Raw genomic sequence first — 23,689 nt, forward strand, 5'->3', positions numbered from 1 at the left:
AGAGATCACCCCTGTATTCTGAAAGAGTGAGAGAGAAGCGTCTTTGACAGCATCCTTCACAGCTGGGGAAGTAGGAGCCTCACTCACATGCTCTCACTCTTCCCTGGGGGACAACCTGCAGGCCGAGTTCGTCTTTTCGCACTGAGCTGTGTCACCTTGGAAATGGGGTGACATGGCAAATGTGAAACTGTTCTGCTTACTCTCTTCAGTGTTCCCAATCTCAAGATTTTTTTGTCCTCCCAGTGGTGTGCTGGAAGTTCTCTCCTGGATTCCTGGGTCCCACAAAGGTACTCTCACCTGTGTGTGATTGCCACCATCAGTGTTCTTTGGGGTAAAGATGGTAGAAAACTCCTGTTCCACCAGCTTGCTGATGCCACTCTCCTTGGATTTCCTGTTCTTCCAAGGTTTGGTAAAATTTCCCAGTGAAATTTTGGGGGTAGATCTTGAACAACATTCTCAAGTTTTTATTTGGAAGTTTGTCTATTTAGACATTACACCTCTCCTGGGGTGAGGTTTGGTAGATTACGTATTCACAGAGAATTATCCATTTCATTTACATTGTGAAATAAATTTATACATGGTGAAAAGGAGTGTGGCTTCTAAAATTTCCTGTTTCAATGGTTTATCCACCTCATTTATAATGTTTCTGTACCTGCTTCCCCTATCTGCAAACTTCTGTTTGGATCTTAATTATATAATTAAAAGTAATCAATGTCACTATAAGTTTGTGCCTACGTTCCCTCAATCATATCTTGGATATGGTCCTCTACTACAGGGTTGGCCACCTCCCCTTTTCTTGTAAAGGGCCAGATGGCAACTTTATGTTACTCTTTAATGTCCCCATTCAGTCTCATTGCATACTCTTCTGTTTATCTCAAAATTCTTTAGAATAAAAAAAAAAAGAATATAAATATATACTAGCAATAAGTGAAAGCTCTGGCTGCTGCACATTGTCATCAGGAATTGGTATTGTCAGCGTTTTGGAGTTTGTCAATTCCCTAATAACATACGATGTTGAACATCTTTTCATATACTTACTTCACATCTGTATTATCTTTTTTGGTGAGGGCCTTTTAGATATGTTGTGATTTTGTAGTTTACCTCACACAAACTTTGTACATATTTTGTTACATTCATACCTAACCATTTCATTTGGGGCAGACTGCTAATATGAATGGTATTGTGTTTTTTTTTTTTTAATGGACTGCTTCATGAATGTGTGTGTCATCCCTGCGCAGGGGCCATGCTAATCTTCTCTGTATCGTTCCAACTTTAGTATATGTGCTGCCAAAATGATCACAAATGGCATTGTTTTTAATTTCAAATTCCACTTACTCATTGCAGTTACATAGGAAAGTGACTCACTTTTCTATATTAACCTCATATCCTGTAACCTTGCAATAACTGCTTGACTTTTTTTTGGTATTTCTGATTTTCTGCATAGAATGATCATGTCATCTGCAAAGACAGTTTTATTTCTTCCTTCCCAATTTGTATACCTTTTTATTTCCTTTTACAGTCTTATTGCATTAGTTAGAACTTCTGGTACAATGATGAAAGTGGTTGTGAGAGAGAACCTTCTTGTCTTGTTGCTGACCTTAGCAGGAAAGTTTCAAGCGTCTTATCATTAAATAGGATGTTAGTTTTAGGCTCTTTGTGGATGTTCTTCACTAAATAGAAGAACTATTCCTAAGTTTCTAGAGATTTCCTATCAAGAATAGGTGGTAGATTTTGTCAAATGTTTTTCTGCATTTATTGATATGATGATGTGATTTTTCTTATTTAATCCCACTCCACTCTCATATCACACTGTATCATTTCAAGGATAGAGCCAGCACCTCATAATAACAAAATATTCCTAATTCCTCCCTCTCGTCCCTTGTATCTCGATGTCATTCAATTTACTTATATATATTACACACATTTAAGCATATATATCATATAAACATGCATGATTGAGTAATGTTATTATTTTGAACAAATATTTTACACAAATGTTATTTTGAACATAGAGTTTGACCCATTAGAGTAATTAAGAATAAAAAAATAAAAATTATTATTCCACTTTCACTTATTCATTCTCTGATGTTCTTTTCTTTATGTAGATCCAAGTTTCTGACCTATATCATTTCCTTCTCAAAATAACTTGTTTCAACATTCTTGCAGGTAGGTCTACTGGCAATAAATTCCCTTAATTTTTGTTTGAGGTTTTTATTTTTCACTAACTTTGTAAGGCTAACCGAGGAGGTTACAGAATTCTAGGACCCTGATTCTTTCCTCTCAGTATTTTATATACGTCACTCCACCCTCATCTTGCTTACATGGTTGCTGAAAAGAAGTCTGGTGTAATTCTTATTTTTGCTCTGCTATAAGTAGGACATTTTTTTCCCTTCCGTCTTTGAAGATTATTTATGGTTTTATGAAGTTTGAGTATAATAGGCCTATGTGAAGTTTTTTATTTTTGGTCTACCTGTGGAGGTTTTTTTTTTTGGTTGGAGGGCATCTATCCTATTTGGTGTTCTCTGAGCTTCCTGGATTTATGGTCTGGTGTCTGATGTTAATTTCTAGAAACTGTCAGTCACTATAGCTTTAAATATTGCTCCTGTTTTTTTCTCTGTTCCTTCTCCTTCTGATATTCCCATTTCATATATGTTATGCCTTTTGTCACTGTCCCACAGTACTTGAATATTCTCTATTGGATATTTTTTAGACTTTTTTTCAATTTCATTTTCAGTTTTGGAAGTTTCTATGTCATTCTCAAGGTCACTAATTCTTTCCTTAATTGTGTCTTGTCTATAATAAACCTATCAAAGGAATTCTTCATTTCTGTTATAGTACATTTGATTTCTAAGCATTTCTGTTTTATTCTTTCTTAGAATTTCCATCTCTCCTAGGGTTTCAAAGATGGCGGTGGAGTAGGCAGACCCTAGACTTGCCTCACCTGAAAAATACAACTAGGTAACTATTGAATCATCCTGAACACCTCAGAAATCAACCTGAAGACTGAAGGAACCAACTCCAAAACTAAGGGAAGAAAAGAGGCCACATCGAAGAGGTAGGAAGCACAGAGACATGGTTTAGGGGAGAAACCGATCATGAGTGTTGTGGGAGGGAGGGAGCAGAGGCGGCAGAGAAGGGCAAGAGAGAGGAGCACACAGGGGGACGGACAAAAAACATTTCCCCAAAGCCACTGACTTGGAAAATGAGAGGGGCTAAATTTCGTGAGTTCTTGCAATCAGCAGGGCTTAAAACCTGTTGTTTTAGAGGTCAGCGGACTTGGCTGCAATAGAGCCCAGAGGGCACTGTCCAAATCCTGGAAGGAAGACAAGCAAACAACCTGAGGGACAGACAGCATGGAAACGGATCTGAAGAGTGTCTGGGGCACACAGTGGAGAGATTATTTGCTCTTCTTGGAACATGCCCCTGAAGAGCTGTATTTAAGCGGATGCCTCTCCAGGAACAAAGGAGCTAGCTGGTGCCATTTCTCTCTCCTGACCTGAAGCATAAAGGGAGTCACTTGTAGGAAGCAGTGCAGTGGCAAACACTGGCTGCCTAACTTTTTGCACCAAGAAGCCCTACCCCCCTGTGCTCTGGTGAGACTGCCCTTCCAGTCACACTTCCTTCAGTCCCAGTGCAGAGGGTCCTTCCTCCAAAGACCAGCAAAAACTCATGCCCACATCACGTCTCCCAAACAGGGAGTTCCGCAGGGCCTCAGTTCCAGTGGAGGTAGTGACAGGCTTCATTTCAAAAGCAGAAGAGCACGCCTAGTTAAAACTTGCCACATTCAGGCCAGGCACCAAACACTGCTCACAGCAGGCAAGGACAGCCTCTGCAAGCGACTGGTCTGAAGGACAGAGAAGCCATAAACATCAGTACAGTGCATGCAGCACACACCAGACACACTCCCTGAAGTGCCAGGCCTTGGGCACTACATGAACACTTTTCATAAGGCCATTACATTCAGGAGCATGAAACATAAATGGCTTTTCTAACACAGAGAAGAAGGCAGAGATTTAGACAAAATGCGAAGACAGAAGAATTTGTCACAAATGAACAAGATAAGGCCATGGCCAGAGATCTAAGTGAAACAGATATAAGTAACATGCCTGATGGAGAATTTAAAGCAATGATTATAAGGATACTCACTGGGCTTGGGGCAAAGCACAGAAGACATCAGTGAGATCCTTACCATAGAGACAAAAGTTAAAAAAGAATCAATCAGAGATGAAGAGTGCAATAAAAGAGATCAGAAACACAATTAAGAAATAAACAGCAGGCTGGAAGAAGTAGAGGAACAAACTAATGACCCAGAAGACAATGTAACGGAAAGAAATGAAGCTGCATGAAAGAGAAAAAGGAGAATTATGCAACATGAGAATAGATTTAGGGACCTCAGTAACTCCATCAAATGTAGTAATATCTTTATTATAGGGGTCCCAGAAGAAGAAGAGAGAGAAAAGGGGAAAGAAAATTTATTTGAAAAAATAATAGCTGAAAACGTCCCTAAATTGGGGTAGAAAACAGAAAGCCAGATACAGGAGGCACAGAGAACCCTGAGCAAAATCAACAAAAGAAGGTCAATACCAAGACACACTGTAACTATATTTGCAAAACATATTGATAAAGAAAAAAATCTTAAAAGCAGCGAGACAAAAAAAGTCTTTGACTTACAAGGGAAACCCCATAAGGCTAGCAGGAGATTTTTTTTCAACAGAAACATGGCAAGCCAGATGGGAGTGGAATGATACATTCAACATGCTGAATGGGAAAAGTATGCAGCCAGGAATACTCTATCAAGCAAAGCTATCATTCAGACTAGAAGGAGAGATAAAGAGTTTTCCAGACAAAAACTAAAACCACTAAACCAGCCCTGCAAGAAACATTAAAGGGGACTTTTTGAGTGGAAAGGAGAGACCAAAATTGAAAAATACAAGAAAAGATTAGAAAAAAAATCTCTAGAAAGAATGACAAAACAATAAAATGGCACTAAATACATTATCTATCAATAATTACTCTGAATATTTGTAAATGGACTAAATGCTCCAATCCACAGACACAGAGTAACAGAATGCATTAAAAAGAAAAAACAAGACTCATCATATGCTGCCTACAAAAGACTGACTTTATTTTATTTAAATTCAAGTAGCCAACATATAGTACATAATTAGTTGTTGATGTAGTGTTCAATGATTCATCAGTTGCGTATAACACCCAGTGCTCATCACATCACGTGCCCTCCTTAATGCCCATCACCCAGTTACCCCATCCCCCACCCACCTCCCTTTCCACAACCCTCAGTTTGGTTCCCGGAGTCCAGAGTCTCTCATGGTCTGTCTCCCTCTCTGATTTCTTCCCATTCAGTTTTCCCTCCCTTCCCCTATGATCCTCTGCACTAATTCTTATATTCCACATATAAGTGGAACCATATAATTGAAAGGACTCACTTTAGACCTAAAGTGACATGTACATTGAAAGTGAAGGGACGGAAAGTGAAGGGACGGAGAAATATTTATAATGCAAAGAGATGACAAAAGAAAGCCAGAGTTAGCAATATTTATATCAAACTAGATTTTAAACCCAAGACTGTAATAAGAGACAAAGAAGAACACTATAGGGTAGGAGTTAAGGTGGCAAAAGATTAGGGGGACCCTAAGCTTGTGTCGTCCCTCAGACACAGCTAGATATTTATCAAATCATTCTGAACACCCAAGAAATCAGTCAGAAGTCTGAGAGAACGAAAACTGCAAGTCTACAAGCAGAAAAGCGACCATCTTTTGGAGGTTAGGAGGTGCGGAGAGTTGAACTGGGAGAGATAAAGCTATGGAAACAGTGGCAGGGAGGAAGCCTACTCGCAGAAGCTACCACAAAGCATTATAAGCAAAATCTGAACTTTCAGAAGTCTGCTACAGTGGGGAACATGCCAGGATCAAAGGTGCTCAGGTGTGAAGTGGGGCAGAATCCCAGGTGTGACACCGTGGTCTGAGGATCCCTTGGTTTGCAAGAACGGGTGGCGCCTAAGTGCTGCATTGTTCCCAGGCACTGGAGTATGGCAGCCAGCTGAGAACAGCGAGTGTTGGTGCCAGTTTTCTGCTCTGTTTTGGACATAAATTTAGAAAGGCTGGATGGTTGTGTGACCACTTTCCTGGCATGGCCCAGCAAATGGCAAAAGCATGGTGACACCCTTCCCTGGAGGAACAGTATGGATCTGCGCTAGAGAAGTCGATAAAATTTGGAGTTTTGAAACTCAGTTTTGCACCTGAGGAAAAAAAACCTCAGACACAGGCAAGGTGAATGTAGGGTTCTGATGAAAACAGAGGACACAAGAGTGATTGACTGTTCTTCTGTGAGGCCTCACTGAAGAGTGTGGGCATGAACTTTCACCTCCCAGGCTAGAAAGTGGGATACTGCCATATTCATCCTACCCATCAGTGCTGAAAGCCTTCAGGGAGGAAAACAGCACCACCAAGTGGAGGCCGGAGCTGCTTACACCAAGCCCTGCACCCCGTGCCCTGGAGGTGCATTTCCACTGAAACAAGTCAGCCTGAGAATCAGCAGAGCCGACCTCTCCTCCAGAAGACCAGCACGAACAACTTGCTCGCACTAAGCTTCCTGATCATAGAGTGCAGACACCTGCAGATGGGAAGTGAGAAATGCAGAACCATGTATCATGCTAATGGGCATCAAAAGAAAGCTGGGAGTAGCCATACTTATATCAGACAAAATCGACTTTAAAATAAAAACTGTAACAAGAGACGAAGAAGGGCAGTATATCATAATGAAGGGATCTATATCCATCAAGAAGATCTAACAATTATAAATATTTATGCCCCCAACTTGGAACATCCAAATATGTAAAACAATTAATAATAAACATAAAGAAACTCATTGATAACAATACAATAAAAGGAGACTTTAACACCCCACTAACAGCAATGGACACCTCATCTAAGCAGAAAATCAACAAAGAAACAATGGCTTTGAATAACACGCTGGATCAGATGAACTTAATAGATATTTTCAGAACATTTCATCCTAAAGCAGCAGAATACACATTCTTTGAGTTTACATGGAACATTCTCCAGAACAGATCATATACAGGGTCACAAATCAACCCTCAACAAGTACAAAAATACTGAGATCATATCATGCATATTTTCAGACCACAATGCTATGAAACTAGAAGTCAATCACAAGAAAAAAACTGGAAAGACCACAAATACATGGAGGTTAAAGAACATCCTATTAAAAAATGAATGGCTTAACCAGGATATTAAAGAAAGAATAAAAAAAATATATGGAAGCAAATGAAAATGAAAAGACATTTAAAAACCTTTGGGACGCAGCAAAGACTAAGAGAGAAGTATATTGCAATACAGGCATACCTCAAGAAGCAAGAAAAATCTCAAATATACACAAAAAAACCTTACACTTAAAGGAACTAGAAAAGGAATAGCAAATAAAGCCTAAAGCCAGCAAAAGGGAAATAATAAACATGAGTGCAGAAATAAATGATATAGAAACAAAAAAAAATCAGTAGAACAATTTAACAAGAGCTGGTTCCTCGAGAGAATTAATAAGATTGATAAACCCCTAGCCAGACTTATCAGAAAGAAAAGAGAAAGGACCCAAATACATGAAATCATGAATGAAAGCAGAGAGATCATAACTAACAACACAGAAATACAAACAATTATAAGAGAATACTATGAAAAATCATATGCCAACAAACTAGGCAACCTGGAAGAAATGGACAAAGTCCTAGAAACCTACAAACTACCAAATCTAAAACAGGAAGAAATAGAAAATTTGAACAGATCAATAACCAGCAAAGAAACTGAATCAGTCACCAAAAAATCTCCCAACACACAAAGTCTTGGGCCAGACAGATTCCCAGGGGAATTCTACCAAACATTTAAATGTGAATACTCAAACTGTTCCCAAAAACAGAAATGGAAGGAAAAGTTCCATTCATTCTATGAAGCCAGCACTACCTTGATCCCAAAACCAAAGACACTAAAAAGAATTACAGACCAATATTCCTGATGAACATGGATACAAAAATTCTCAACAAGATACTAGCACATCAAATCCAACAGTACATTAAAAGAATTATTCACCAAGATCAAGTGGGATTTATTCCTGGGCTGCAGAGGTGGTTCAATATTCGCAAATCAGTCAACACAATACACCTCATTAATAAAAGGATGAGAACTATGTGATCCTGTCAATAGATGCAGAAGAAGCATTTGACAAAATGCAGCATCCATTCTGGATAAAAACTCTCAACAAAGTAGGGATAGATGGAACATACCCCACCATCATAAAGGCCATATACGAAAGACTCATAGCTAATATTATCCTCAATGGGGAAAAACTGAGAGCTTTTCCCCTACTGTCAGGAACAAGAGAGGGATTTCCACTGTCCCCATTACTATTTAACATAGGACTGGCAGTCTAAGCCTCAGCAATCAGAAAACAAAAATAAAAAGCATCCAAATTGCAAGGAAAAAGTCAAACTTTCACTCTTGGCAGATGACATAGAGAAAATCTATGTAGAAAATCCAAAAGACGGGGAACCTGGGTGGCTCAGTTGGTTAAGCCTCTGCCTTCAGCTCGGGTCATGATCCTGGAGTCCTGGGATCGAGCTCCCTGCTCAGCGGAGTCTGCTTCTCCCTCTCACTCTGTGCACAGACTTGCCCTCTCTCTCTCTCAAATAAATAAAGTCTTAAAAAAAAAAAAGAAAAAGAAAATCTGAAAGACTCCACCAAAAAATCACTAGAACTAATATGTGCATTCATCAGTATTGCAGAATATAAAATCAATGTGCACAAATCTATTGCATTTCTATACACCAATATCAAAGCAGCAGAAAAAGAAATCAGGGAATCGATCCCATGTGTAATGCCCCCCCCCAAATAAGATACCTAGGAATAAACCTAAGTAAAGTGATAAAAAATTTGTATTCTGAAAACTATAGATCACTTATGAAATAAATTGAAAAGGACACAAAGAAATGGAAAGCTTTCCATGCTCAGGGACTGGAAGAACAAACATTGTTAAAATGTTTTGGCTATGCTACCCAAAGCAATCTACATACCACCAGCATTTCTCACGGAGCTAGAATAAAATATTAAAATGTGTATGGAACCAGAAAAGACCCCAAATAGCCAAAGCAATTCTGATAAAAACAAAACTGGAGATATCACTTATTCCAGATTTCATGCTATTTTACAAAGCTGCAATCATAAAGACAGTATGGTACTGGCACAAAATCAGACACATAGATCAATGGGACAGATAGAGAAACCAGAAATGGACCCACAGCTATATGGTCAATTAATCTTTGCCAGAGCAGGAAAGAAGATCCGATGGGAAAAATTCTGTTCAACAAATGGTGTTGGGAAAACAGGACAGCCACATTCAAAGGAACGAAACTGGACCACTTTCTTACACCATACACAAAAATAAATTAAAAATGGATGGAACACCTAAATGTGAGACAGGAAATCATCAAAATCCTAGAGGAAAGCACAGGCAGAAACCTCTCTGAGCTCAGCCATAGCAACTTATTTATTAGACACGTTGCCGGAGGCAAGGGAAACAAAAGCAAAAATGAATTATTAGGATTCATCAAGATATAACCTTCTGCACAGCAAAGGAAACAATCAACAAAATTAAAAGGCAGCTGGCGAAATGGGAGAAGATATTTGCAAATGATATATCTGATAAGGCGTTAGTATCCAAAACCTATAAAGAGCTTATCAAACTCAACATCCAAAAAACAAATATTCCAGTTAAGAAATAGGGAGAAGACAGGGTGCCTGGGTGGCACATTCGCTTAAGTGTCCAACTTTCAGTTTTGGCTCAGGTTGTGGTCTCAGGGTTGTGAGATCAAGCCCTGTTTCAGGCTCTGTGTTCAGCTTGGATTCTGCTTCAGATTCTCTCTCCCTCTCCCTCTGCCCCTCCTGCTCCTGCTCTCTCTCTCTCTAAGTTAAAAAAAAAAAAAGAAAAGAAGAAAAGAAAGAAAAAGAAAAAAATGGGCAGAAGACATGAACAGACAGTTTTCCAAAGAAGACATCCAGATGGCTTACAGACATGAAAACATGCTCAACATCACTCATCAACAGGGAACTATAATCAAAACTATGATGAGATACTACCTCACACCTGTCAGAATGACTAAAATTAACAACACAGGAAACAACAAATGTTGGTGAGAACGCGGAGAAAGGGGAACCCTCTTGCACTGCTGGTGGGAATGCAAACTGGCACAGCCAATCTGAACAGTTTGAAGGTTCCTTAAAAAGTTAAAAATAGAAGTACCCCTACGAGGCAGTAATTATACTACTAGGTATTTACCCAAAGGATACAAAAATACAGATTTGAAAGGGCACATGCACCCCAATATTTATGGCAGCATTATCAACAATAGCCAAACTATGGAAAGAGCCCAAATGTCCATCATTTGATGAATGGATAAAGAAGGTGTGAGTTATATGTAAAATGGAAAAAAATATTATTCAGCCATCAAAAAGAATGAAATCTTGCCATTTGCAACAATGTGGATGGAGCTCCAGTGTATTATTCTAAGTGAAACAGGTCAGAGAAAGACAAATACCATAGGATCTCACTCATATATGGAATTCAAGTAAGAAAACATAAACATATGGGACAGGGCAAGAAAAAAAGGTGAGAGTGAAACAAGTCATAAATGACTCTTAACAATAGAGAACAAACTGAGGGTTGATGGAGGAAAGAGCGCAGGATGGGCTAGACAGGTGATGGAGATTAAAGGGGGCAATTGTTGTGATGATCACTGGTTGTTGTATGTAAGTGAATGAATCAGTGAATTCTACTCCATAAACCAATATTGCACTGTATGTTCATTAAGACTGAAATTGAAAGAAAAAAAAAAGAAGGGGACTATATAATCATAAAGGGGACAATCCAATAAGAAGATATAATAATTGTAAATATTTATACACCCAACATGGGAGCACCCAAATATATAAAACAATTTTTCACGTATTAGATCACACAACAGGCTTCAATAAACACAAAAAGACTGAAGTCATACCATGCCCCTTTTCTGACCACAACACTATGACACTAGAAGTGAACAAGAAGAAAAAAATCTTGAATGACCATAAATACATGGAGGTTAAACAACATGCTACTAAGCAATGAATGAGTGAACCAGGAAATCAAAGAAGTACATGGGGGGGGGGGTGCCTGGGTGGCTCAGTCGGTTAAGTGTCTACCTTCAGCTCAGGTCATGATCCCAGGGTCCTGGGATCGAGCCCTGCATCAGGCTCCCTGTTCAGTGGAAAAACTGCTTCTCCCTCTCCCCACCCCCACTTGTGCTCTTTCTCACTATTTCTCTCTCTCTCAATAAATAAATAAAATCTTAAAAAACAAAACAAAACAAAGAAGTAATGGAATCAAATGAAAATTAAAACATAACAGTCCAAAACCTTTAAGATGCAGCAAAAGCTGTCCTAAGAGAGAAGTGTATAGCAATATATGTCTACCTCAAGAACGAAGAAAAATCTCAAAGAAACAACATAACCTAACTGAAGGAGCTAGAAAAAGAACAACAAACGAAGCCTAAAGCCAGCAGAATAAAGGAAATAATAAAGATGTGAGCAGAAATAAATGATATAGAAACTAAACACCAACAACAAAAAACAAGAGTTCTTTGAAAATATTAATAAAGTTGATAAACCCCTAGCCAAACTTATCAAAAAGAAAAGAGAAAGGATCCAAATAAATAAAATCAGAAATGAGAGAGGACAAATAACAACCAATACCACAGAAATACAAACTATTATGAAATGTATATGCCAAAAAAAATGAACAACCTGGGAGAAACGGATACATTTCTAGAAACACATAAACTACCAAAGCTGAAACAGGAAGAAATAGAAAATATGAACAGACCAATAACCAGCAGAGAAATTGAATCAGTAATCAAAAATCTCCTAACAAATAGAAGTCTAGGACCAGGTGGTTTCATAGGAGAATTTTGCCCAACTTTTAAAGAAGAGTTAATACTTATTCTTCTCAAACTATTCCAAAAAATAGAAATGGAAGGAGAACTTCCAACTTCATCTTGTGAGGCCGGCAATACCCTGCTACCAAAGCCAGGTAAGAATTCCACTAAAAAAGAGAACTATAGGCCAATATCCCTGATGAGAATGGATACAGAAATTCTCAATAAAATAGGAGCCGACCTAATCCAACAAAATCCATTCACCGATTCATCCAATCCGACCTAATCCATTCACCACCATCAAGCTGGATTTATTCCTGGCTTGTAAGGGTGGTTGAATATTTACAAATAAATCAGCATGATACATCACATTAATAAAAGAAAGGATAAGAACCATTGGATCTTCTGCAGAACAAGCATTTGACAAAGTACATCCATGCATGATAAAAACCCTCAGCAAAGTAGTTTTAGAGGGAACATACCTCAAGATAATAAAGGCCATCTATGGAAAACCCACTGCTAATATCATCCACAATGGGGAAAAACTGAGAGCGTTTCCTTAATGGTCAGGAACAAGGCAAGGACGTCCACTCTCACCACTGTTATTTATAACAGTACTGGAAATCCTAGCCACAGTAATTAGATAAGAAAAAGAAATAAAAGGCAACCAAATTGGCAAGGAAGAAGACAGACTTTCGCTATTTCCAGATGACATGATACTTTATATAGAAAATCCAAAAGACTCCACCAAAAAATTGCTCAAACTGACACAAGAATTCAGTAAAGTTGTAGGATACATAATAAACGTACAGAAATCTGTTGCATTTCTACACACCAATAATGACGCAGCAGAAAGAGAAATTAAGGAATGAATCCCATTTACAGTTTACACCAAACATAATAAGATACCTAGGAATAAACCTAACCAAAAAGGTGAAAGATGTGTACTCTGAAAACTATAAAACACTGATGAAATAAAGTGAATATGACACAAAGAAATGGAAAGATATTTCATGTTCATAGATTGGAAGAACAAAGTGTTAAAATGTCTATACTACCCAAAGCAATCTACACATTTAATGCAATCTCTATCAAAATGACAACAGTATTTTTCAGAGCTAGAACAAACAATCCTAAAATTTGTATGGAATCACGAAAGACCCTGAATAGCCAAAGTGACCTTAAAAAAGAAAAGCAAAGCTGGAGGCATCACAATTCAATTCAACTTATATTACAAAGCTGTAGTAATCAAAACAGAATGATACTGACACAAAAACAGACACACAGATCATTGGAACAGAATGGAAAACCCAGAAATGAACCCACAGCTATATGGTCAATTAATCCTTGACAAAGCGGAGAAGAATGTCCAATGGGAAAAAGACCGTTCAACAAAGGGTGCTTGGAAGACTGGATAGCAACAAACCAAAGAATAAAACCAGACCATTTTCTTACATCATACACAAAAATAAATTCAAAATCAATGAAAGACCTAAATGTGAGAGCTGAAACCGTAAGAATCCCAGAAGAGAATATAGGCAGTAAGTCGTGTGACATCAGCCATAGCAACTTCTTTTTAGGTATGTCTCCTGAAGCAAGGACAAAAGCAAAAATTAACTACTGGGACTACATCAAAATAAAAAGCTTCTGCACAGCAAAGGAAACAATCAACAAAACTAAAATGCAACCAATGGAATGGAAGAAGATACTTTCAAATGACATATGTGATAAAGGGCTAGTGTCCAAAATATATAAGGAATTTATAAAACTCAACACCAAAAAGACAAACAATCCAATTAAAACATGGGCAGATTTTTGATAACAATGTGGGGGGGGGCGCAGAGATCCCAGCAGAAACATGAACAGACATTTCTCCAAAGAAGACATCCAGATGGCCAACAAACACATGAAAAGATGTTCAACGTCACTGATCATCAGGCAAATGCAAATCAAAACTATGAGATACCACCTCACACCTGTCAGAACGGATAAAATCAATAACACAAGAGACAACAGATGCTGGTGAGGATGTGGAGAAAGGGCAACCCTCTTGCACTACTGGTGGGAAAGCAAACTGGCACAGCCAATCTGGAGAACAGTATGTAGGTTCCTTAAGAAGTTAAAAATAGAGCTACCCTACGACCCAGCAATTGCACTACTAGGTATTTACCCCCAAGATACAGAAATACTAATTCAAAGGGATACATGCACCCCAATGCTTACAGCAGTATTATCTATAATAGCCAAAGTATGGACACAGCCCAAGTGGCCATCGACTGATGAATAAAGAAGATGTGGTACACATATATACAAAGGAATGTTACTCAGCCATAAGAAGGAATGAGATCTTGCCACTTGCATTGACATGGATGCAGCTAGAGGGTATTATGTTAAGCAAAATAAGTCAGAGAAAAACAAATATCATATGATTTCACTCATATGTGCAATTTAGCAAAAACAAACAAAGCAAACAAAGAAACGGACTTTTAACTACAGGGAACAAAGTGATGGTTATCAGTAGGGAGGTTGGTGGGGGTGTTGGGTTACACAGGTGATGGGGATTAAGGAGTACCCTGGTTGTGATGAGCACTGGGTATTGTACGGAAATGTTGGATCACTATATTATATATCAAAACTAATATTATACTGTATGTTAACTAACTGGAATTTAAATAAAAACTTAATAAAAAAAGAATTTCCATCTCTCTACTTACATTAATGTATTCTTACATGTTTCCTTTTCCACTAAAATCCTCAGCATTACTAATCATAGTATTTGAAAATTCCCGCTTTGATAATGTCAACATTCCTGCCGTATCTGATTCTGGGTCTGACGTTTACTTAAGTCACTTCAAACTGTTTTAATTCTGTTTTACTTTTTTGCCTTTTAGTATTCCTTGTAAATTTTTATTGCAAGGTGAACATAATGTACTGGGTAAAAGAAACTGCAGTAACCTGTCCTTTAGTAATGTGGTGGTAAGGAATAGGAGAGTAGAAGCATTCTATGGTCCTATGATTAGGTCTCAGTCTTTTGGTGTGCCCCTGGACTATGACCTTTACTAGTGCTTTTCAGTGTTTTCTTTCCTGTAGGTTGGACAGGACAGTTACAGGGGGCTGGAGTTGGGTACTTCCCTTCCCGCAGGGAAGTCTGGCTTCAATAAAACTCCAGTAGGTTAGGTTCTGGTGAAACAGTTTCTCCCGAGGGCCCATCTGGTGAAGAAAAACAATGCTCTCACATATTTCAAAATGGTTCCTCTTTCCAGCCCTTCCAGAAGCACAAAGGGATTCTTCTCCAATCTCAGTGAGAACCCGAGAGAACTCCTGGAGTTAAACTTGAAAAAGTGAAGAAGGGTCCTTATAACTGGGTCCATTTAGAGGCATTTAACTCTCATAACTGTTCACACTCAGCCTCTAGCAATTCATCAATTAAGGTTTAAATTTCTTATCCCCACACTCGTTCCCATGGATGTTCCTTTGTGTGGATCTCTGCTCCAGTAAATTGTGATTTTCTGTATCTCCCTGTCTATCTCTCCTATTTTTGGTGTAGACATCTGCCCTATGACCTCACTTCATTAATGGATCTAAGAATTGTTTATCTTTCAGTTTGTTCAGCTCTTTACTCTGCACTGACAACTTTTTTTTTTTTAAAGATTTTATTTATTTATTTGAGAGAGAGAGAGTGAGAGATAGCACGAGAGGGGGGAGGGTCAGAGGGAGAAGCAGACTCCCCACTGAGCGGGGAGCCTGATGCGGGATTTGATCCCGGGACTCCAGGATCATGACCTGAGCCGAAGGCAGTTGCTTAACCGACTGAGCCACCCAGGTGCCCTGCAGTGACAACTTCTAAACTCATTTCCCAGACCAGAAACTAGAGTTCTCTCTTCATTTTATGTTTTTTCATTTTTATGGTATTGCTGTGCTTTCTGTAGTGTCAGTTCTTTCTTCAGCCCCTTGTCATTTGGACTTTATTTCTGAAGTGATTTTTTCTTGTCCTTCAATTTCTTTTCTTAGTTCTTTCAGTTCTTATTTCACATCATCTTATCGTCTTGCCATCTCTTTTCTGGGTTCCTTTTATTTCTGCTCTGTGATACAATTGCTTGATTAAGTTCCAAAATTAATGTTGAAAATGCTGCAATTCTTCTCCACATTGTAATGGCATTTTCCTGGTGTTTTTTTCTTCTTCCACTGACAAAATCTGATACTCCTTTGTTTCTAGTATTACGTATACAATTGAATTTTTTCTTAAGTTTCAATTAGGTGAATTTTTCTGAATCAACTATTAACAGGAGGACTCTCTAAAAGAGGGAAAATGTTAGGATAGCTTTCCCTGTTTTTTTAATCTCAAGGGCATCCTCTTCTTACTAAGTGACAGTTTATTTGTATATGGTGACTTGTGGTGACCAGATTTCCTTTGATTCTCATATCCTTATTTGTTTCACAAGGGTTCCTACCACTGACTCACTGACGCTTCCTTTTTGACTACACTACCAGCCAGTGCCACCAGGGATGAAGTTCCTGAATAATGCTGTTTAAAAAAATTCTATAACATCTGTTCCCTGTATGCTCTCCATACCATTTTTCTCTGCCTCTCTTCCTTGCCCACTTCGTGTTCAGATATGCCCTCAAAAATTCCCCCAGAGGTGTGTCTCATCCTTCCGAGAATAATTATTAATTGATTTGGGAGAGGGGGAAGTGCAGAATATATTTTGCCACCCATGGGTCATTTGGCTTCCTCACCTGGACACCACTGTCACTTTCTACAGTTATTTTGGATTCTATTTGTTTTTCATACATTATTATTCGGTGTATTCTCTATCTCACAATTTTGCTAAAAAAAAAATAAGTTGTGGGTTCTTTATTCATTCTTCTTGTACTGTACAGTTTTAGGAGAAAAGATAGGAGGTATGGGTGTAAGTAGATTCCATAGTGCTACCTGAATCCCAGAGCCCTAAATATTATTTTTAACCATTCACACCAAATACCTCCACGATGGCTCTATCATTGATTCCAAAAGATGACAACAAATGGGGATTTTTAAGAAATACTGATTCTTGGACTTCTCTGCCAGAGATCCTCATGTAATCATTCTGGGATGGAGGCTGATAATATGTTATTATAAAGCCCTCTGTTTCTGATGCATAGCTAATTTAGAACCTACTAATCATGGACTTAAAACCCCTGTTTCAACAAGAAATGTTTTAAGTAAAAGACTTTTTAGGGGAAATCTGTGATTTCCCCTAAAAAATAACTAAGTTATTTTTCCTTTAAAAATATCCTTCTTGGGGCGCCTGGGTGGTTCAGTCAGGTTGAACATCTGCCTTTAGCTCGGGTCATGATCTCTACGTCTGGGACTGAGTCCTGCATTGGGTTCCAGTCCTGTATTGGGCTCGCTGCTCAGTGCGTGTCTGCTTCTCCTTCTCCCTCTGCCCCTCCCCCCAGCTGACGCTCTTTTTCTCTCTCTCAAATAAATAAAATCTTAAAATAAATAAATAAATATAAATAAAAATATCCTTCTTTGCTTTTTACTTCAAGTTAGCTAAAATTATCTTGGGGCTCCTGGGTGGCTCAGTCAGCTGAGCATCTGACTCTTGTTCAGCTCAGGTCATGATCTCAGGGTTGTGAGATCGAGCCTTGTATCAGGCTCTGCACTCAGCAGGGAGTCTGCTTGAGATTCTCTCTCTCTCTCTCTCCCCCTCTGCCCCTCTCCCCACTCACAGGCACTCTCTCTAAAATAAATATTTTTTAAAAATCCTTCTTTGCATTGTAATTCAAGTTAGCTAAAATTATCTGAATTTACATTTAAGGTAAATTTCTTTGGTTCTGTAAGTTGAACTAGCTCCATGTCTTTCTGAGTTTAATAGTTTTGAAAAATTTAATTTTAATGTCATTATGTAAATGTTGTATTCATAATAGGGAAATACAAATAAAGCATCACAGAAATAAATATAAAAATGAACACAAAAAAAAGATCAGGGCCATCGTGTTTGGTTGCGCACTGCAAAAGCAGGTATCAATCAGTTCTCAGTAATTCTAACATGAATACTTATGTCTATGCTGTTCATTGACTACACTATAAAAACTTAACAAGGGCTGTAAATGGATACGTAAATTGTTATTAGCAGTAACCATACTGCAGTCTCATCTCTCAGAAGAAGGTCTTTTATTTCTTTTATACTCCCTAAATAGTTATTACAATGTTCGGGCTATATGGTAAAATAATAAGAATGTAAAGAATAGTTAAGGCAAGCTAATTTTGAAATTAAGTTTTTTGATGTAATGTGTACTACAGGTTGCTTATTCAATTATTATCACTAAATTCAAAATCGAAATCTTTATGTGTATAAACGAGTCAAATGAGTACAAGCAATGGGTTAAACAGTTTATGCATAACGGAGAAATCACATACTACAACTTGTCCCAAAGATCAAAGTAATAAAGGCAAACAAAAAACTGACCCTAGAGCAAGTGTTCTCTTATTATGCATTTTCATAGATACCCATACATTAGGTCATATATGCTATAAAAATCTGACATACTACACATCAAACTTCAAGCAGAAAATATTTCTTAGAAATAAAACTCCAAAGCACTCATCACTGAAGAAGTTCAAGGTATCATTTGAAGGGTATAAAACTTGACTATTTTCAAAGAAGAAAAATTTTAATTCAAGTCTTATAATTATAAATCCAAAATAGAACATACCAATTACTTGTACCCCACATTCTCACCTGTCCAACCGGTATAAGCAGAGCAATCATGTGGGTCGGCTGTCTTCAGCCCCTCCTCCATCTGCTGTAAAAGATCTTTGATTTTGGTCTGGATTCGCCTTGTGAAATTATGAATGAGCTGAGAACCAAAAGAACACAGAAATTTATATTGCATAAGAATAGAGCAATATTATAATAAATACTTAAATAATCTAAGACGTCAGAACGTAAGAGGTAGAAATTATATTACCTGGCCCATTTCGATGCTTCATGGGTGTCTACCTTGATTTCATAAGGTAAGTTTTTAAATGAGATAATGCCCTATATGGACTATAGGCATTGGTAGGATTACAAAAAATAAGTTGCAGAAACCAAAGGAAATAAAAATTTAAAAAAAAAAGATGGATTTGACTACACAAACATGTTAACTTCTGTAAGTTAAAGAATATAAGAAAGATGGCTTAAAAATTAATGACAAGGGGGAAACATCTGCAATATAAAACATTATAAGTAAAAAAAGACCACAACAATACAGAAATAGACCTAAAATTATCAATGTACCTTACAAAAAGAAAAATATGAAATGACAAACATATAAAAAATGTTAAATTACTTAGCAATTAATGAAATGCAAATAAATATAAGTACCACAGTTTGCCTTATCAGATTAACAAATAATAAAAAAATTTAAAAATATTAAGTCCCAAGGCTGCTAAGAGCTAAGGAAACAAGTATTCTTATTCACTGGTAGCCTTTCTCAAGAGAAATTTAGCAGCATTCTTAAATAAGTAGTTGAGAGTGTTCAGATTTTTTTTCTTTTAAGATTTTATTTATTTATTTAGCGAGAGAGGGAACACAAGCAGGGGGAGTGGGAGGGAGAAGCAGGCTTCCCGCCGAGCAGGGAGCCTGATGTGGGGCTAGATCCCAGGACCTTGGGATCATGACCTGAGCCGAAGGCAGACGCTTAATGACTGAGCCATGCAGGTACCCCATTAGTGTTCAGGTTTTTCTGCCTTTGATGATTTCTGAAAAATCTAGCTGAGAGAGAAACTGCTGAGATATATTAAAATCCATGACTATGATCGTGGAATTTTCTATTTAACCCTTTACTATTTTTTGCTTTCATGTATTTTGTAGTTCTGTTACTAGACACAAATTTATGACTGTGCGTCTTACTGAAGGACTGACTTGTTATAAAAATGTCCCTCTATGAGACTATGGAGAAAATGTTTTTGTGTTACCACACAGTTTAGGGCTTTCAGGGCAAATTTTCCTGAAACTTGGGATTCTAGACTAAAAGCAACCCTTAGGAATTAAGTTACAATTGTATACATTGTAAGAAGTCCAGAGAGGTTTACTTAACCCTGGAGGTGTGTGTTTATATTTGACCGGGATGAGGCCTTAAAACAGGGAGACACTGGGCGCCTGAGTGGCTCAGTCGGTTAAGCAACTGCCTTTGGCTCAGGTCATGATCCGGGGGTCCTGGGATGGAGCCCCACATCGGGCTCCCCCTGCTCTGCGGGGAGCCTGCTTCTCCCTCCGCCTCTGCCTGCCACTCCCCCTGCTTGTGCTCTCTCTATCAAATAAATACATAAAATCTTTAAAAAAATTAAAAATAAAACAGGGAGACATTTCTGAGTTGTATAACTGAAGAGTAACGGGCTTATCTTTTTCATAGAGAAATCGATTTACATTCCAAAGACTTAGAGTATGATATTTTTAATGAAACTCTCCCAGAAGGAGAAGGGAAGACAGTTGCCTCTTTTCCATTTGTAAAAAGCAGAGAAAAGTTACTTTTCTCCCTTATTTGCCTACAATACACAGACGTTGTGTATGGAGCATTACTGAGAGAGCTCTATGACTGGGGAGAACAGGAAAATTGGGGCAAGAGCATATAAGATGCCCAGAGCAGAGCGCATGAAAGGGGCACAATTCCTGCAAATGTGTTCTGGACTCAGACACAGGTTAATGAAAAATCAGGTTAATGAAAAATCAAGGATACAGGACATACCCAAAAGATCACAATAATCTTCCACTAACCAAACCCAAAGACATGAAAATGTATGATTTATCCAATAAAGAATTCAAAATAGCTGTCTTAAGGAAACTCAGTGAGCTACAAGGAAATACAGAAAGGGCTCCTGGGTGGCTCAGTCGTTAAGCATCTGCCTTTGGCTCAGGTCATGATCCCAGGGTCCTGGGATCGAGCCCCGCATCGGGCTCCATGCTCTGCGGGAAGCCTGCTTCTCCCTCTCCCGCTCCCTCTGCTTGTGTTCTCTCTCTCTGTCAAATGAATAAATAAAAATCTTCAAAAAATAAAAATAAAAACAAAAAAAGAAAATATAGAAAATTTAATGAAATCAGAAAAAGAACACATGACCAAAATGAGAAATTTAACAAAGAGATGGGAATCATAGACAAGAATCAAAGATAAATTCTAGAGCTGAAGAATTTAATGAAATAGAAAACACAGCAAAGGGTAGACCAAACAGAAGAAAAAATCACTGAGAAGATAGGAACTTCAAAACAACCCAGTCTGAAGACAAAAAAGAAAAAAACAGTAAAAAGATTTAAGAAGATCTACAGGACACCTTCAAAACAAAACAACAATATCTGCATCAGTTCCACAAAGGGGGCAAAACCTTATTTAAAGAAATGATAGCAGAGAACTTCCCAAACCTCTTAAAAGATCTGGACATAATAAATAGATCACCCCATTATTTTAATCTGAAATGTCCCTGTCTAAGACACACTATAATAAAACTAGCAAAAATCAAACTGTAGGAGTGCTGACAACACTGACTCGATCTTTGGCCCTCCATCTTGTTCTTCATGTTCACTTGATGACCTCTGTTGAAGCTCCATGTTCTGGGCCCTGGAAGATTAACATACATACCTTAGACATGCCCATCAAGGCCAGGATCGGGGGAGGCTTGCTTTGACCTCCCATGAATCTGTTAGAGATAACACAGTCTCACCCCTTCCTGATGCACAGGTGGTGCCATAAGATGTAATTAAAGATTAACTGCCAATTAGATACAGGCAAGCCCTTTGAAATGCAGGCAAACCCTCCGTGATCTCACTACAATGCCCTTCTGTGTGTCCCCTCCCTCTCTAAAATCTCTGGACTAATGTCTGGGTCATTCTCCACCCGATCCCCCATCAGTAAGTTCCCCTGAATAAAACACTGTAAACTGTATGAAGTCGCCTGCTTTGCTTCCCAGTCTCAAAGTCCCTTCTCCACTTGGGGGATGATGTAGGAAAGACGTCAGGGTTCAAAGCCGACGGCCAAGAAAGAATTCTTGAGACATCTTTGCTGTAAAAAGGTGATTTTGTTAAAGCCGGGGACAGGACCTATGGGCAGAAAGAGCTGCAAAGAGGTCGTGAGGGATGGCGATTATATACCCACAAGTTGGGAGGAGGTTTAGGGATAGTGTAAGTCTCTAAGGAATTTTGAAAACAAGGTTTTCAGGACCTTTAAGGGACTTAGCCATTGTTGGGAAAAGGTCATTTATTACCGTTTAATAAAATCTTAGTCCTGAGACCCTTCAGATGGGTCATATGCTTGGGAGATGATTGCCAACACATATCTTGCAGGGTTTAGAGAGAAAGGAAAATTTCTGAAGGAATTTTTATATGTTAAAGCAGACTTATGGGGGGGAGGGGGTTGGGCTAAGTGGGCCTTCTGCCCTGAGCAAGGTGTTGACATTGAGGCAGTGGAGTCCCTGGAGAAATTGTCACTCTGCCTGTTTCAAGGACTTGTCCATGGGCTGTGAGTAATAAGGAAATTTAATAATTTCTTTTCTTTTCTTCTGTCTCTGTTTCCCACATCAGGGATACTTTACTGTCCTTCTCCTACCTTCTAACACAACACAAAGAGAGAAACCTAAAGATATCAAGAGAAAAGATTATAGATAACCTACAAAGGAACCTCCGATGGGGTTTCTCAGCAGAAATCTTACAGTCTAAGAGAGACTAGGATCCTATATTCAAAGTGCTGGAATTCTGAGACATGATTACAGGGCACAGGTTTATCTACTTTTGGCTTCTTATTACCAAGGAACTAAAGATATCTGGGTCCATTGGTAAACAGGTTTGCCACACTGAAAAATCTACTATGAGGAAGAATATACTTCTAGAATTGTGAAATGTATTCATAAAATATAACCAATTCACAGAATGCTTGTGGAACAGATAATCCGTAATTGTTTACTTCTTAGTTTTCACTAGAAATTAAGGTCCCTAAGGGTTAAGAATTCTAAACAATACATGTCATTAAAACTGATAGAAATAACAAGACTAAAAGGAAACAACTGTTATTAAAAGTCTAAGAAAAAGTACAATTGTTTTGGATAAGGAAAGATAAGAAGAACATATTTTTTGTTAAAGAAAAAAAGTGTAAAGGCGGAGCAAGATGGCGGAGGAGTAGGAGACCTAGATTTCGTCTGGTCTCAGGAATTCAGCTGAATAGGGATCAAACCATTCTGAACACCTACGAACTCAACAGGAGATCGAAGAGGAGAGTAGCAACAACTCTCTGAACAGAGCAGCGACCCCTTTCTGGAAGGTAGGACGTGCGGAGAAGTGAATCCGAGGCGATATTCGGGAGGATAGACGGCGGGGGAGGGGCCTCCGTCGGCCGCTTCTGGCAAGTGCTAGAGCCGCGGAGCACAAAATCGGACCTTTTAGAAGTTGGCTCCGCTGAGGGACGTCGCTGCAGTGGCTAAGCGGGGGATGGAATCCTCCCGGGACAGTGTGGTCTCAGGACCCTCGAGGTCACAGAAAGACGGGGGGTGCCTGAGTGCGGCAGAGCTCCCAGGGATCGGAGCGGGGAAGCCGGCTGCAGAGACGGAGCCGAGGCGCGGGCTCTCAGCTCGGGGCGGCCATAAACTGTGATCCGCGGCCCAGTCGGGCCACTGCTGCACCAGCAGGGACCCAACAAGCGGCAGAGCCGGGGAGACTCCCCTTCCCCCCCCCCCCCCCCCCCCCC

The 23,689-nt window shown here is 38.8% G+C and overlaps 1 protein-coding gene and 1 non-coding gene across 3 annotated transcripts in view; both read right to left on the bottom strand.

Annotated features, from left to right (window-relative positions):
• The window catches only part of LANCL2 (LanC like glutathione S-transferase 2), a 57,910-nt gene that overhangs the window by 23,882 nt on the left and 10,339 nt on the right, over positions 1-23,689 (bottom strand). For both annotated transcript variants that reach the window (XM_073886908.1, XM_025853149.2), the window contains exon 2: positions 18,721-18,838. In XM_073886908.1, the coding sequence (XP_073743009.1) occupies positions 18,721-18,838 (118 nt within the window). The remainder of the gene's footprint in view (positions 1-18,720; positions 18,839-23,689) is intronic.
• On the bottom strand, positions 1,194-1,300 carry LOC112809814 (U6 spliceosomal RNA). The gene has a single exon (XR_003204659.1). It is a non-coding gene; the product is annotated as a U6 spliceosomal RNA (small nuclear RNA).

Source organism: Callorhinus ursinus, unplaced genomic scaffold (assembly GCF_003265705.2).
Source record: "Callorhinus ursinus isolate GAN/ISIS: 27379988/994484 unplaced genomic scaffold, GSC_fseal_2.0 scaffold73, whole genome shotgun sequence".
Lineage (NCBI taxonomy): Eukaryota > Metazoa > Chordata > Mammalia > Carnivora > Otariidae > Callorhinus > Callorhinus ursinus.